Source organism: Balaenoptera musculus, chromosome 1 (genome assembly GCF_009873245.2).
Source record: "Balaenoptera musculus isolate JJ_BM4_2016_0621 chromosome 1, mBalMus1.pri.v3, whole genome shotgun sequence".
Classification (NCBI taxonomy): Eukaryota; Metazoa; Chordata; class Mammalia; order Artiodactyla; family Balaenopteridae; genus Balaenoptera; species Balaenoptera musculus.
In genome coordinates this window covers 35,716,949-35,730,254 of record NC_045785.1, presented here as the reverse complement: position 1 = coordinate 35,730,254, position 13,306 = coordinate 35,716,949, and the positions used below count along the sequence as shown (strand labels likewise).

General features: G+C 59.6%; 1 protein-coding gene across 13 annotated transcripts in view; it reads right to left on the bottom strand.

The window, feature by feature from the left end:
* Window positions 1-13,306, bottom strand: part of PTPRF (protein tyrosine phosphatase receptor type F) — an 85,752-nt gene that overhangs the window by 27,736 nt on the left and 44,710 nt on the right. For 7 of the 13 annotated variants that reach the window (XM_036845233.1, XM_036845260.1, XM_036845273.1 and 4 more), the window contains exons 8-12: window positions 9,602-9,613; window positions 4,016-4,285; window positions 1,904-2,485; window positions 1,548-1,684; window positions 954-1,098 (exon numbers count right to left, since the gene is read on the bottom strand). In XM_036845233.1, the coding sequence (XP_036701128.1) occupies window positions 954-1,098; window positions 1,548-1,684; window positions 1,904-2,485; window positions 4,016-4,285; window positions 9,602-9,613 (1,146 nt within the window). Of the gene's footprint in view, window positions 1-953; window positions 1,099-1,547; window positions 1,685-1,903; window positions 2,486-4,015; window positions 4,286-9,601; window positions 9,614-10,003; window positions 10,029-13,306 lie in introns of those variants that run through there. The other 6 variants (XM_036845272.1, XM_036845243.1, XM_036845269.1 and 3 more) reach the window with 2 other exon arrangements.

Below are 13,306 nucleotides of genomic sequence, written 5' to 3'. Positions count from 1 at the left end.
CTATGAACGTTGGGTCACACATGGCACATTCACACAGTCCCATGTGACATGGACAGCCTCAGAAGACCATCACATGTCATCACATGTGCTCACTGTCTCAGTGCCATGATCCTAACCAGCCACACACGCATGGTCCCGTTATCACATTCAGCCTCACAGACAGTGGCCCACTGTGGCCACGTGACCAGACAGCCTGTGGGCTCACGGTCTGTCACTGGGACAGCTGCAGAGATCCCAGACACCCTGAGACACACTCGCTGGATCCCAGTCCTAAGAACAGCCACACAGACCCGATCAGTGACATACACGTTCAGGTGCTGCACAGCTAGCTGCTCGAACGTGCACATGCTCACGGCATCAGAGTCTCACTCACGGAGGAACACAGTAACACACCACACCACAAAGTGGGCTCACACATGGCCTCACGGACAGTCCACCACACGGGTGGCCACACAGTCCCAACGCGGGTCACACGGTCTCATCCGTCCTGTGTGCAGCTGGCTCAGTGTGATTGCATGGCTCACACAGATTCTCATGGAGGGGGCAAGAGGTAGGAATATGGGTAACAGGGAGATGAGATGTGGGGATATGGGGAAGGAAGACGCCCACCAAAGCAAGTCTGGGACACAGTGAGCACAGCAGTCCCTCCACTGAGGGTGGCCCAGGGGGCTAGTGTGACCAGCACCGAGCGAGTGGGAGGAGGAGATGAATCAGAGACATAGAACTTACCTGGGTGGGGGTGGGGCTGAGGGAGGGCAGGAGTCGGGCAGGGAGCAGCGAGGGCAGCAGCCGCCTGGATGCAGACTAGAGGGCACTTACCTGTCCCTCACTTGGGGTCCAGACTGAGCCCAGGGCCCAGCAGATCTGACCACCCACCTGGTCGAAGGGAAGGGGTATGTGTGTGTCCGTGTCCCGCCCAGCCGTAGCAGACAGTGGCCCCGGGAGACACTCACTGGATTGTGCTGTGCGAGCCTCAATGGTGGGGGTGAAGACGCCCACCCCCATCTCGGAGCGGGCAGCCAGCTGGAAGCGGTACAGGGTGTCGGGCTTCAGGTCCTCTACAGTGTAGGAGGAGGTGGGGTCGAAGGTCACCTTGTGCTGGAAGAGCAGGGAGCACTCACTGACTGCCCTGACCTGAAAGGTCACTCAGAGGTCACCCCCAACATGGGCTGCAGCTGATCCCTGGGGACCCACCATGGCTGCAGTGCTGGTTCCCTGCCACGTGGTCACCTGGACCACGCAAAGGCACCTCACCGACCACATGGCCATGGGAACACCAGGGATACGTGGCCCCAGGGAACTTTAGGGCTCTACTGGAGCCACGTGAGCCACAGAGCCTAGGAGACCCAGGACAGACCTAGGGCCTTAGTCCCTGGCACAGGGGTGACAAAGACTACAGAACCACACAGGCCACAGGGGCCCCAGAGCCTCAAGGGGCTGTGCCCACACAACCACAGAAATCCAGAAGAGCCTGCCTGGGTGAGCCCACCACAGATCGCCAAGGACTAGGCGGAGCCCTCCCGCCTCTGGCCCTGCTGAGCGCTCACCTGCTGGCCCGCGTCCTCCGCCGCCCAGTACACCAGCTCATACTTGATGATCCGCTCCTGCGGAGGCAGCAGCCACGAGAGCTGGATCCTGGTGTCGGAGTCCGCATCGGCCTGGAAGTCCGCGGGCTGGGCGGGCACTGCAACACCCCGTGCCCGGCGCCATCAGCCTCGCCAGTCACCCCGAGGGCAGGGGCACCCAGGGGGAGGAGGCAGGGGAAGTCAGGGTCTCACCCCCACGCCCGCCCCGCCTCCCCCAGTGGCCGTGTGGGCGGACACGGGCCCCAAGCTCATGGCTGAGGGAGGAGGTGCCGCCCAGCCCTGCCCACCCCAGGTCTGCCCGGCCGGCCAGCGCCTACCTCCCTGCTGTGTCTTGACCTGGATGGTGGGGCTGGGGGGGCCGTCACCCACGGCGGTGAAGGCCAGCACGCGCAGGCTGTAGGTGATGCCGGGCAGCAGGCTGCCCACGGTGGTGAGGAGCCCGGCATCCGTGTTGTGTTTGTGCCAGGCGCTCAGGGGGCGGCGGGAGTCGGGGGTGTAGTAGACACGGTAGCCCCGCACCAGGCCGTTGGGCTCCTCAGGCGGCTCCCACTGCACCAGCATGGTGCTGGCGCTCAGCATTCGTGCCTGCACGCGGCGCGGGGGGCTGGAGGGGGCCTGCTCCCCCGTGCGTGCCCGCACCGCCTCGCTGGGGGGCCCGCGCCCGATGCTGTTCACCGCCAGCACGCGGAAGGCGTACTCCGAGAACGGGCTGAGGCCACCGATGCTGTAGCGGGTGGTAGCCACGCCGTCCACCTCCTGAAAGGGGCCCTCCGCACCCGCTGGACGGTACTGGATGCCGTAGTAGGACACGGGCTCTGAGTTCCCAGAGTCCCAGGTCAGGGTGACACTGGTGGCAGTTGTCTCCGTCACCACAAGGTCAATCGGAGGCTTCGGCAGCGCTGGGGACAAAGTGCAAAGCTCAGGGCTGCCTGAGGTCATGACCCCAGGAGCCAACCCTGCCCTTGGGATTCATCCAACCGGAGTGTGGTTGAGCCCCACAGCCCACCCTGAAGAATGGCCTGGAAAGCCCTTGGTGACCTCTGAGTTCACTTAGTGGGGGCTGGTGGCCTTGGGTCATTCACTGTCTACCCAAGTCACTTCTAGGACTCCTTGGATCCTCACGTCAGCCCTGGTGACTCACCTAACAAACAGACCCAGAGGGGGCCTGCCCGGGCCCCATGCAGATGGGAGGCACACAGGCTGGGGAGCAGAGATCTCTGCCTCTGCAGCATGTCTGGGCTCCTCCATTGGCAAGAATGTGTAACAGGGGATGGGACAGGGAAGATACTTCCTTAGGGAATGGCCCTGGATTTGAGAAAGCATGACGGGCTGCTGGCCTCACAGACCACGTGGCTTGGCTCAAACTGAAGGTGAGGTCCCAGGTCCACAGCCAATCACTCAACAAATAATACTGAGTGCCGCCTCTGTGCCAGGCACTGTGCTAGGGCTGAGGACACACTGTCACACAGTCACACCCCTGCTCTCGTGGGGTTTACACTCCAGCGTAAGAGAGAAATGATCAGTGAGTTGATAATCATGGTTCTGGTATGGGTAAGGACAGCAGAAAGCAGGGTGCTGAGATGGAGAAAAATCCAGGGGTGTTCTTGGATGGGGTGATCGGGCAAAGCTTCACAGAACTGAGACCTGGAGAGCGAGATGGAGCCAGCGATGGCAAGGGAGGGGTGAGGGCACGGCAAAACCGAGGACTGTCAGCCTGCTCGGTTCATGGCAGTGAGGATCCTGGTCTTCATCCTAAAAGCAGCCGGAAGCCACTGGAAGGTGTTTCTCCCTTTCTTTAAAGGGGGTAACATGATCCTGCTTTACCTTTTGAAAAAGATGATTCCAGCTGCAGAATGGGGGGGGGGTGTTGGAAGGGAGAGTGGAAGCAGGACACCCCAAGGAGTCTGCTCTACATGCGCCTGTCCCAGGGCTCCGGGTGGGGAGAACCCACCCTCCTTGGCTACTGTTTCCCATCCTTCTTGCCAGGAGGCTGGTAAAGCCGAGGGACTGGTGCTATGTAGCGGTTAGAATGGTGTGCGGTGGGATCAAGATGCCCAGGGTTCAGGTCCCTGCTCCATCATTTACCTCTGTATGACCCTGCACCTCAGTTTCCTAACTTAAAAAATAAAATCCGGACAATGAGAGCACCTATCTCCAAGCATGACACCACCTGAACAAAATAATCTTTGCTTACTAACCAGCACAGCATCTGCCCCCAGGGACCCAACACCTGTTAGCTATAATGATTAAGACAATTTCTGACAGAAAGCCCTCCCTCCACCAACTTAGGGCCAGGAGGACCCCGAGGCCGGGCACCAGGAGAGCAACGACCCTCAGCCCTGCCTGTATCCCGGCAGCCGCACTCGCCTGCCACGTCCCCTGCTACAGGGAAGGCCACGGGCCATGGCAGGCACACCAGTGGCGCTCACCTTTCACGGTGACCTGGGCCGTGGCCTCAATCATGCCCAACGAGGAGATGGCCACGCAGGTGTAGTTGGCGGAGCGCACCACGTTGCTGAGCTCCAGCACGTTGCGGCCGACCGGCATCTCATCCTCCTTGGTGAGCTCCTCGGCCCCCATCATCCACTTCACATAGGGCATGGGTGCACCCACGGCGACGCACGTCAGGTTCACGCTGCCGCCCGGCATCACCTCCTGGCTGCTGGGAGGGATGGAGAAACGAGGAGCCACGCGGCGCACTGCGGGAGGAGGGAGAGAGGCACTCACAGCCTGGGCAGGACATGTGGGGGGATGCAAGGGCAGGGGCCCCTCATCCAGGAAGCCCCTCTCATCAGAGCGAAGCCCACCTCAGAAACAGGAGGGGTGGAGTCCCTGGGTCCCGGCTGACCACCTCCCACCCCGCTCTCAGGGACTGTCTGGAACACGAGAGATTCCACAACCAAGCTCCCATTTTACAGCCTAGGAAACTGAGGCCCAGGGTCACACAGGGACTCACTGCAAGGCCTTGTCAGGGCCACATCCCAGGTCGCCTTCCAGTGCCCGCCCCTACCTGCTCCTGACCCCCCAGGGGCCTCCAGAGGGGCTAGCTGGGGCACTAGTGAAAGAGATCCAGGCATCCCAGGGTGGAGGGTCCTCAGAGCATGACTGGGGCAGGGCAGAGGGTCAGCCCGGAAGTGACACGGCCACCTTCTCTCGAGCCACTGCCTCCACCTCCAGACCATGGTCCCAGGGGAAGAGATGAGGGCAGTGGCATGACCACCTGCCAGGACCTCAGCCATGCTCAAGGCACAGCCTGAGAACCCAGGAGTAGGGGCAGCCTCCAGGAGGGACTGGGCAGGGGCTTGGGTTCGGGGCGGGCCAGGGACGTGGTCCGCGGGCAGGATGGGCATGACGATGGCAGTAACATGATGAGGGTGTCAAGCAGACGGCCTTCAGCACCAATGAACGAGGATCTCAAGGGGGCGGGTGGCTGTGCCTGGCCACGACCTCCGGCCTTGGGCTCCCCGGTCAGAAGGTGTTCTGAGCCTCTCAGTCCAAGGTGCAGCCTGGACCCCCCCATCCCCCCGCCAAAGTCACAAGCTCGGCACAGACTTTTGGAACATGCAGAGGGAGGGAAGGCAGGCAAGACCTAGCCGTGGGCAGGCATGCTTGGCATGCAGACGGGGCATGCAGCTGGTGGGCAGAGGCCGGGGTGTGTCCTTCCTGGGCACCCCTACACACAGGGCTGGAGAAGGCAGGCAGCGAGCCTAAGAGACCAGAGGGGACCACTCAGAGTGTGGGTCTCTGAGGGCCCTTGCTGGGGAGCCCAGGCATGCGAAGGACCCATGGTGCTACATCGAGAGCACCTCCACCACAAGTGCCAGACTGCTGCTCACACGGCCCAAAAGCACAGAATCAGAGCTCGAAGTAACTGCAGACACCACCTGGTCCAACCTATGACCTCGTTACACAGGGGTCAAAGTGGCAGCCCACAGACCAGACATCCAGCAAATCACCAGGTCCTGCTAATGCACCACCTAAAATATCTTTCAAACACTAATTTCTCTCCAAGTCCACAGGTGACTGCCACCTCCAAAGTCCAAGCCACCATCCTTCCCTGGATTGCTGTACCAGGTTCTCCTCTGCTCCTCCTGCCTTGCTGTCGCCCTCTGGGCCCCCGACCCTGTAACTGGCCCTCCACAAACAGCTGGCACAAATCCAAATCTGCTCATATCACTCCCATGTTAAAATCTCCCACATGGAGTTTTAAAGGACTCCTCAGCCCAGACTACACCTTACTCAGCCCCTGCCTCGACTCCAAGGTCTCCAGACAGAACCAAAGCACTGCCAGAGTCCCAGCGGGCCGGGCATGACCACCACCAGGGGCTGGGTCTACTTCCCTCTGTGCCCCAGGCTCACTGGGCTCTCAGCGTGTCTCGTGGGTGTCCAGTGTTCCGCCTCCCCTTAGAATCGGCATCCTCATCTTCTTAGGAGAACCATCTCAGCCCCCACTCTTGGTTCTTGGGGTACATGACCCAGATCTGGCTAACAAGATAGAGCCTTCGGACTGCTGTGAAAACTATTAGAAGAAGGCCCAACCAAACCGTTCAAATATCTGGATCTAGGCCTGCCTGACACTAAATCTGCTTCTACGTTTTTAGTTTTGTAAGACAAAAGTTTCCTTGTTGCGATTAAGTTGATAGTAGTGGGCTTCTGTCACCTGTCCTAAAGCTGGGAGTCTACACTGAATGACAACAGCACATTACAGGTAGAGCAGTGCTGTGCGGCAGGGAACAGGTGGATCCCGGGGACGTGGTTGGTAGGAAGAAGCCTCGACAAAGAGCCTCCTTTGAGCACTCCCCGCAAATAGCACAAGGGTGAGGCTGGGAGGCACGTACATGGTGCAGGCACTCCCTGGGCTCTGGCGCTGAGCCTGGGGGGCAGGCCACGGAGGAGAGGCAGGCCTGCTGGTGAAGGCACAGCCCTGGCTCGAGCAGAAAGGCACAGCAGTCTTCTTAACTGACTAAGTGAAGACTCTCCTCTCAGCCAGTGGCTGCCCTATCTCCTCCTTGTTCATAGGCATCCAAATGGGTTTGGGGGAAGGTAACCACTCTTGAGCACCTCCTATGTGCTGCAGGTTTCCACACCTCCCAGTTACAGACTGGGGAACTGACTGAAGACTGACACTTCGGGGACGTGCCCGAGTTTACACATGTACTAGAGTAGGTCTGTGGGATGAAAAAGCTCATGCCTCTTTGAGGACCGGTTCACAGGGCTGAAAAGAGAGACCTAGGAGGCTCCACAAAGAAGCTTCTGGGTCAGCCGAGGCTGCCAGGAAAAGACACTTTCCAGCTGACATGAGGATGGGCCTTGAGCCTGTGTCAGGTCACAGCTGCAAGCTTGACTGTGGTCAGTGGCAGAATCTTGGGACCTGATCAGGTCCCTGGACATAAGAACAAAGAGCCCCAGGAGAAGGAAGCAGGTCCCTGGCCGATAAACCTTGGGTCCCAAGCTAAGCAGTGCAGGAAACTGACTGGGCTTTACCTCAAATAGTCCCGGAGGACAGGGTTTTCTGTGCCACTGCCAGGAAGCGGAGGCCCTTTGGGAACTAACATTGGGAAGAGTTTTGTTTTTATTTTTAATTTACCCCCTCCTAGATGCAGGTGGAAGGGAGAACCCCAGGGGCTAAGGTGAGTGAGAGGTCAGATGTGACCCTTGGGGTCATCCCTAGCACCACGCAAGGGCCTCAAGCCCAGGGACTCCTGGAAGGCACACCCTGGCAGGGCACCACCCTTCATGCTTTCACAGGGATACACAGCCACACACGAGAAGCCTGGACGCGGTTTCCCACAGCTCAGACTCATCTTCCCCACAGTGTGAGGGAGGTCAGGGTAGGTCCACAGAGGGAGGGTGGGGGCAACAGAGGTGAGAGACTACCTCCTGGGACCCCGAGTGCCCACGGGGGCCCGCACCTGGGACCTGCCTGGATGGGCACCCCCATCCCAAGAGCCAGGGGTGGCTGGCGTCTCCCCGCAACAGTCCCACCGCCACTCCTCCCGCTGTCACAGACACAAGGCCTCCCAAAGGGGCAGGACTCGCCCGGGACTCGGTCTATTGACAGAAGCAACAGCAGGGAAGGAAAAACCAGAGCCGGGGAAAAATGCACTTAGTGTCTAATCTTGAGCTCCAACAATGCCGGTCTATTACCGTTCCCCATGCATCCTCAGAGCTGACATTTTATAGACAATTTCCAAAACAGGGCCTTGCCATTGCTGGATTATATTCCAGCTGTAACTTTTAAGTCTAATAATTGGAGCTGACAACCCGCTATGACAGGGCGGAGAGGCACCTGGAGGCATCAGCATTCAGTGGGGTGACAGCCTAACCGTGGGGGCAGGCAGCCCCGCAATCTGCATTCACTTGCGGAAATTTCTCTGATGAAAATAACACAGCATTCAGGAGGGGATAAGGGGCAGGATCCACTGTATCAAGATAAAATAACTCTTTAATAAATAACCTTGTGGCTGCCGCAGAGCAGTAATTAAATGCCGGCGCACTCGGCACACAGTTTTAAGTAAAGCTGGAAAAATGTAAGATGGAATTATCAGCGCCAAACAAATTACCACCCGGGCAAATCCCCCCGGAATATTTAGAAACTCATTTATGCCTTCCCATTAAATATTTGTGTACATGCTTATTTTTGGTGGGACCACAGACGGGGAGAAGAAGGGACAAGGGACTAGGAGGGTGGGGGAAGGGGTGCAGGGGGAGGCGGCTGCAGGCTGGGCCCTCTCTGCTGATGACTGTTTTCTGAACCGCCCCGGCAGATCTGCCCGGTCAGCGAAATGGTGTAACTGAAATGCCCCAGAGCTCAGGAGTGCATATGGATGGATGCTCAGGGCTGATATCTGAGCCGAGGCCACAGCCCTCCTCCCGACTGGCTCCCTCTCCCTCGTGGAGGAAACTCAAGCCGCAGAGAGAATGCAACAGGGGACCAGGTGGCCCGGGTCTGCTCCCTGGGGCTTAGCCCAAAGCCCAGTAGACAGGAGAACCTCCTCTGAGCACTCAGACCATGTGACACAGGAAGGACCGCTAGCCCCTACTGCTGGTCCCAGGACTGGAGGTAGGGGCCTGGCCCTGGGGGTGTGAGACTGCTCTGGAATGGGCTGGTGGAGTCTCTAAGAAGCGCTCCCCAAACTGCGGCTGGGCCAGGGCCTCTTGTAGGCTCCCACGTGGGCCTCCCTAAATGGCAGTTGACCGTTCAGTCAGGTGTGAGCTCTTGCTCTGAATGCCCAGCACCCAGCATGGGACTGAGGAAGTGCCAGCTGTCTGGGGGGCTCGGGCAGAGAGAAGGGCCTGGGGCAGGTGGGAAGACCCTCATCTGGATCTGGTCGGAGACGGAAAAGACAAGTCACTGGGAGACTTCCTCAGTGAGCCAAGATGGCGCCACCCACCCAACACCCCGGACCCTAAACTCAGTAGGCAGAGCAGGGCTGTTGCCCATCTGGCCTGGGAGAGGGGCTCAAGGACAGCGCAGACTCTGTAGGACTTTCGCCCTGTGCTGCAGGATCTTGAGGGGTGAGCTCATTCTCCATTAGCCTTTCCCCTTCATCTTTCCAGTGGTTCCGACTGAGCTTGGACAAACGTGGGTTTTAGGTAAGGGGGACTGTGGAAGGCCCCACAGGTGTGCATAAAGCCCTACAGCTCTTACTGCACAACCACTCCTGAGCTCCACCTGGAGCAGAGAGCTGGCCTGGCCTGGGCACAAAGGCAGGGCCCAGTCTCGTGCCATGCACCATGCCCACTTGACCTCCCCAGCAGGGGAGCCCAGCTAAGGGGACATGCAGACACGTGGGGTGTCAGGGACCCAAGCAGCAGAAACATGCGGGGCAGGGGGGCCTGCCCACCCACCACTGGTCCTGCCCGCCTGCCGCCCAAACAGTGGAGCGCAGAGCCCAAGGGGCGGGCAGGCCTGACTGGGGCCTGAGGAGCTGAACAAGCCCGCTGTTCCCTACGGACAGAAGCATCGCGTCGATGGGCGAACTGTAGATGGATAAGAAGTGAAAAGGACCAACCTTCTCGCTGATCTGAGAGATGAGAGTTTGGGTTGATGGCAGAGTGCGATGAGGATGAGGAGGAAATAAAAAAAAGACAAGGAGAAACACAGAGAGAGTAAAAACAGGCCAACCTTCATCTGCCCACACAGCACGGAAACGAGACAAGACTCTCGTGCCCCACGCACACGCATGTGCCCGCAGGTGCGCGCGGACCACGCCGCTCACAAAAGACTCAGGACTCATGGAGGACACGGCGGACAGGGCTGCGTCCCGCTGGCAGGCACCAGGTGCCAAGGGTGGGACAGGGAGGGGCGGGAGTGGGGCACAGGCAGGCCCCCATGCCTCACGCGCACCTCAAGGCTCGGACAGACCCAGTGAGCTGGGTTCTGGGGTCAGGGCCCACCCAGCCCACAAACCCACCAAGGCACATGGGCCACTAGAACCCCGCCACCTTGAGGCAGCCCCACGCTGTGTGGCACCAGAGTGTGAGCAGCTGGTCTGGAAGCCTGTAGGGAGAAAGGCCGTGGAGCCATCGCCCTGTTTAGAGACAGCTGTGGCCCAGCGGCCAGGTCCCTGCAGAGAAGGGGGAAGGGTGGGGGCAGGTAGGCCAGGTTCTGTGGGAGGCGTGGCTCCTCCCTGGTGCCTGGCAGCTGTGTGTCCTAAGAGCTGGAGGAGAGAGACGCTGTGGATGGAAGGAGAGAGTGAGTCACTGGGGGAGGGAGTCGGATGGAGAGAGGTTGGTCCACCCAGCACGCCTGGGCATGCTAGACTGTGGGTGGAGCTGCGGGCAACTGTGAGCAAAGTCAGACGAAACTGGGTGATGCAGGCCCAACACGGCTATCCCCACAGCGGAAGCAGCTCCGGACTGTGTGCCCAGCACTGGGCCAGGAGCGTTACATGCACGGTCCCATGAAATGCAGCAACTGCAGGTCTCAGAGAGACAATGGGAGCCCCGAGTCTGGGGGACAGAGGGACGTGAGGTGGACACTGAAGCCAAATCCGAGGAGGAGACACAGCCTCAGGCGCTGTGGGCACGGCCGAAGACAGTCAGAGACGGATGGAGATGACAGCCAGCGCGAGGCTGTCTATCCAGAGCAGTGTTTCCTAACGGGGGGGGGAGGAGGATCCCCCCAAGTGACACTGGGCAAACTCTGGAGACACTGTGAGTTGTGACAAGGGGGTGCTACGGGCACCTAGCGGGTCAGTAAACATCCCACAACGCCCAGGACAGCCCCACACAGCTAAGGGTTACTGGGCCCCAAATGTCAATGGAGCTGGAGTCCACACTGACCCGGATGCTGAGGCTCCTGATGGCTGGAGCCCAGTGGGGGCCTCCCAGTGGCTGCCGCTTGGCTGGGAGGCAGGGGGGCACAGGCCAGTGGGCAGGCCAGCACTGGGGGTTTCTCCATGCGTGGACCACCCACAAGCAGGGTCCAGGATACAGAATTCGTGGCCAGCACCGCAGAGGCTGTGCCAGAGGAGCTGGGGTCGATGGGCCCTCAGCACTGCTGGGGGCAGAAAGCAGGGGCTTTACTAGGACTGTGATGAGGAGGGGGTGGACCCCAGAGGCCAGGGTCCTAGGAGCAGGGCTTTCTAGGTGTCTAGAAGTCCAGAGTAAGGCCTGTCCTGGGGCTACAGGGCAAACTGCTCTCTGCAAAGCAGGGCAGGCACAGATTCAGGTGGGGCCTGGTTATGAGGCAGGTCCTAGGGACAGACTTAGAACTGGCCCTTAGACACCAGGGCCCACAGGAATGTGTGTGTGCATGTGTCACAGAGAGGGAGAGACAAGCCAACTGGGGTTGGGACACCCTGTTTTAGAATCCCTAGCAAGTGGGGCTAGAACTAAAGGAACCCCTACATTCCCTGCCCAAAAGGCCTGTGGAAATGGGCCCAGGAAGGCAGTTCAGGAAGACCTGGTGGAAGGGGGGATGGGCCAGAGTCCTGCCTGAGCTCACCACGTGTAGACAGTGGGGTCCCCACAGAGAAGGGTAAGAGGGGCTGCAGGTAAGAGCCTCCTGGTCAGTGCCTGAGCCACCAGCTACAGAAGCAGCCGAGCTCAGCTCATCCAAAGAGACCCACTGTCCTGCCTCAGGGCTAAGGCTGGTGTGATGGTGACTTTGGAGAACTCTGCCCAGCCAAGACGACGCCGCCCAGTCCATCCACCTTGGGTCTGGGCCTTCTCCTGTCTCAGTACGGCCTCTGCAGCTCTGCCCCAGGAAACGTGCCCATATGACCGCACCCGTGCAGCTTGCTTGGGATGCACAGCGGCTCTGCCGCGCCTCTCCTCTCCCTGGTGCAGCCACACGCAGTGAAGGACTTTGTTGCTGAGGCCCGGAACCTCCACATTCTCGAGCCTATGGTCTTTCGGAAGAAGTGCTTGGTCAGGCCCACACAGCAGTCGGAGTGGTCCGGGTGGGAGGAGGCAGGTCTTTGAGGAGGGTTGTTCCAGCTGCTCCTCTCAGAGGGGACGCGTCAGGCCCCTGTGCGCTGGTCAGAAGCTCTGTCTGAAGCAGTGTGAGGGAAGGCTGTGCAATTTACAACACTCATCTTGGCCATTTGGGTGGCTTGCACGCTCCTGGCCTCCATGCCCTGATGCTGCTCCTTAAGACAGGCCCTGGGTCAGCTCAGGGGAGCCTCGAAGAGCAGAACAGCTGAGAAGGGGACCAGTGGGGACCTCCCGTCCCATGCCCCTAATTCCGATGAGGCATCAGGCAGTCTCTGAAGCACAATCTGCCCATCACCTGTGGCCTCTCGGGATCTTGTGCCCTGACACATCACAGCCCCTCAATAAGCACGTGGTTGATGGCCTAATTCTCTCTGCCCTGTCTGACCATGTGGCCCTGAAGAGTGGGACAGGCCACTGCCATTGCCCTGCCCCATGCTTGGCCCTGGGCGGACAGGCAGACGACACCCTTTGCGAAGCTGCACTAAGCACTTAGCATGATGAAATCATCACTGCAAGGAAACTGCATCCACTTTCCTTTACAAATCCCTGGAGTGGAGACGGTTTCACTTTTAATGACGCCCATCTGTGCGGGAGGATTAAGTGGGGGGGAAGACAGGGGTAGGAGGGGCGCCTAGGGCCCCTCCTGGACACCGTGCACACAAAACCCCGTGTTCTCAGGAAGGGGTAGGTGGCCAGCTTTGGTTCCCCTGGGGCTGTAAGCGTAACAGACTGGATGGGCCAAAACAGTCCCCAGACCCTCTCTGCTGGGTACCCGGACTTGTGAGAGTGTGGGATCCACGCAGTCCCGGCAAGGAACACCTAAAACACACTAGGTGCTCACCTGTAGGGGCTCAAAGCTGCCTCGGCCTGACCCCCTACACAGGGTCCTGGCTGATGACAAAGCACAGCTGGCTCCTCCTCCAGGAAGGCCCCAGGCAAACCTGGTCAGAAGGCAGGTACACCTGGCCCGGAGCCCACACTGCTGGGGTGGGCAGGACACACTCAAGGAAGACCAGGCAGGTGTGTACACGTTCACACACAGACATGTGTGCCTGCTCTCTCTCACACACACACACATGCACGCACGTCTGCTCGGAAGGCTCTAGACTCCCATGGGGCTCTGGGCCCATGAGGCAGGACCTACAAGAGATACAAATGCTCCCAAGAGTGTCTGTTTCCCAAAGGGCCTGCGGGAGGAAGGCAAAGTCGGGGCGGATGTTAGGAGCTTGCCCAGTGGGAGCTGCTGCTGCTACGGCCGCTGCAGAAAGAGGCGGAAA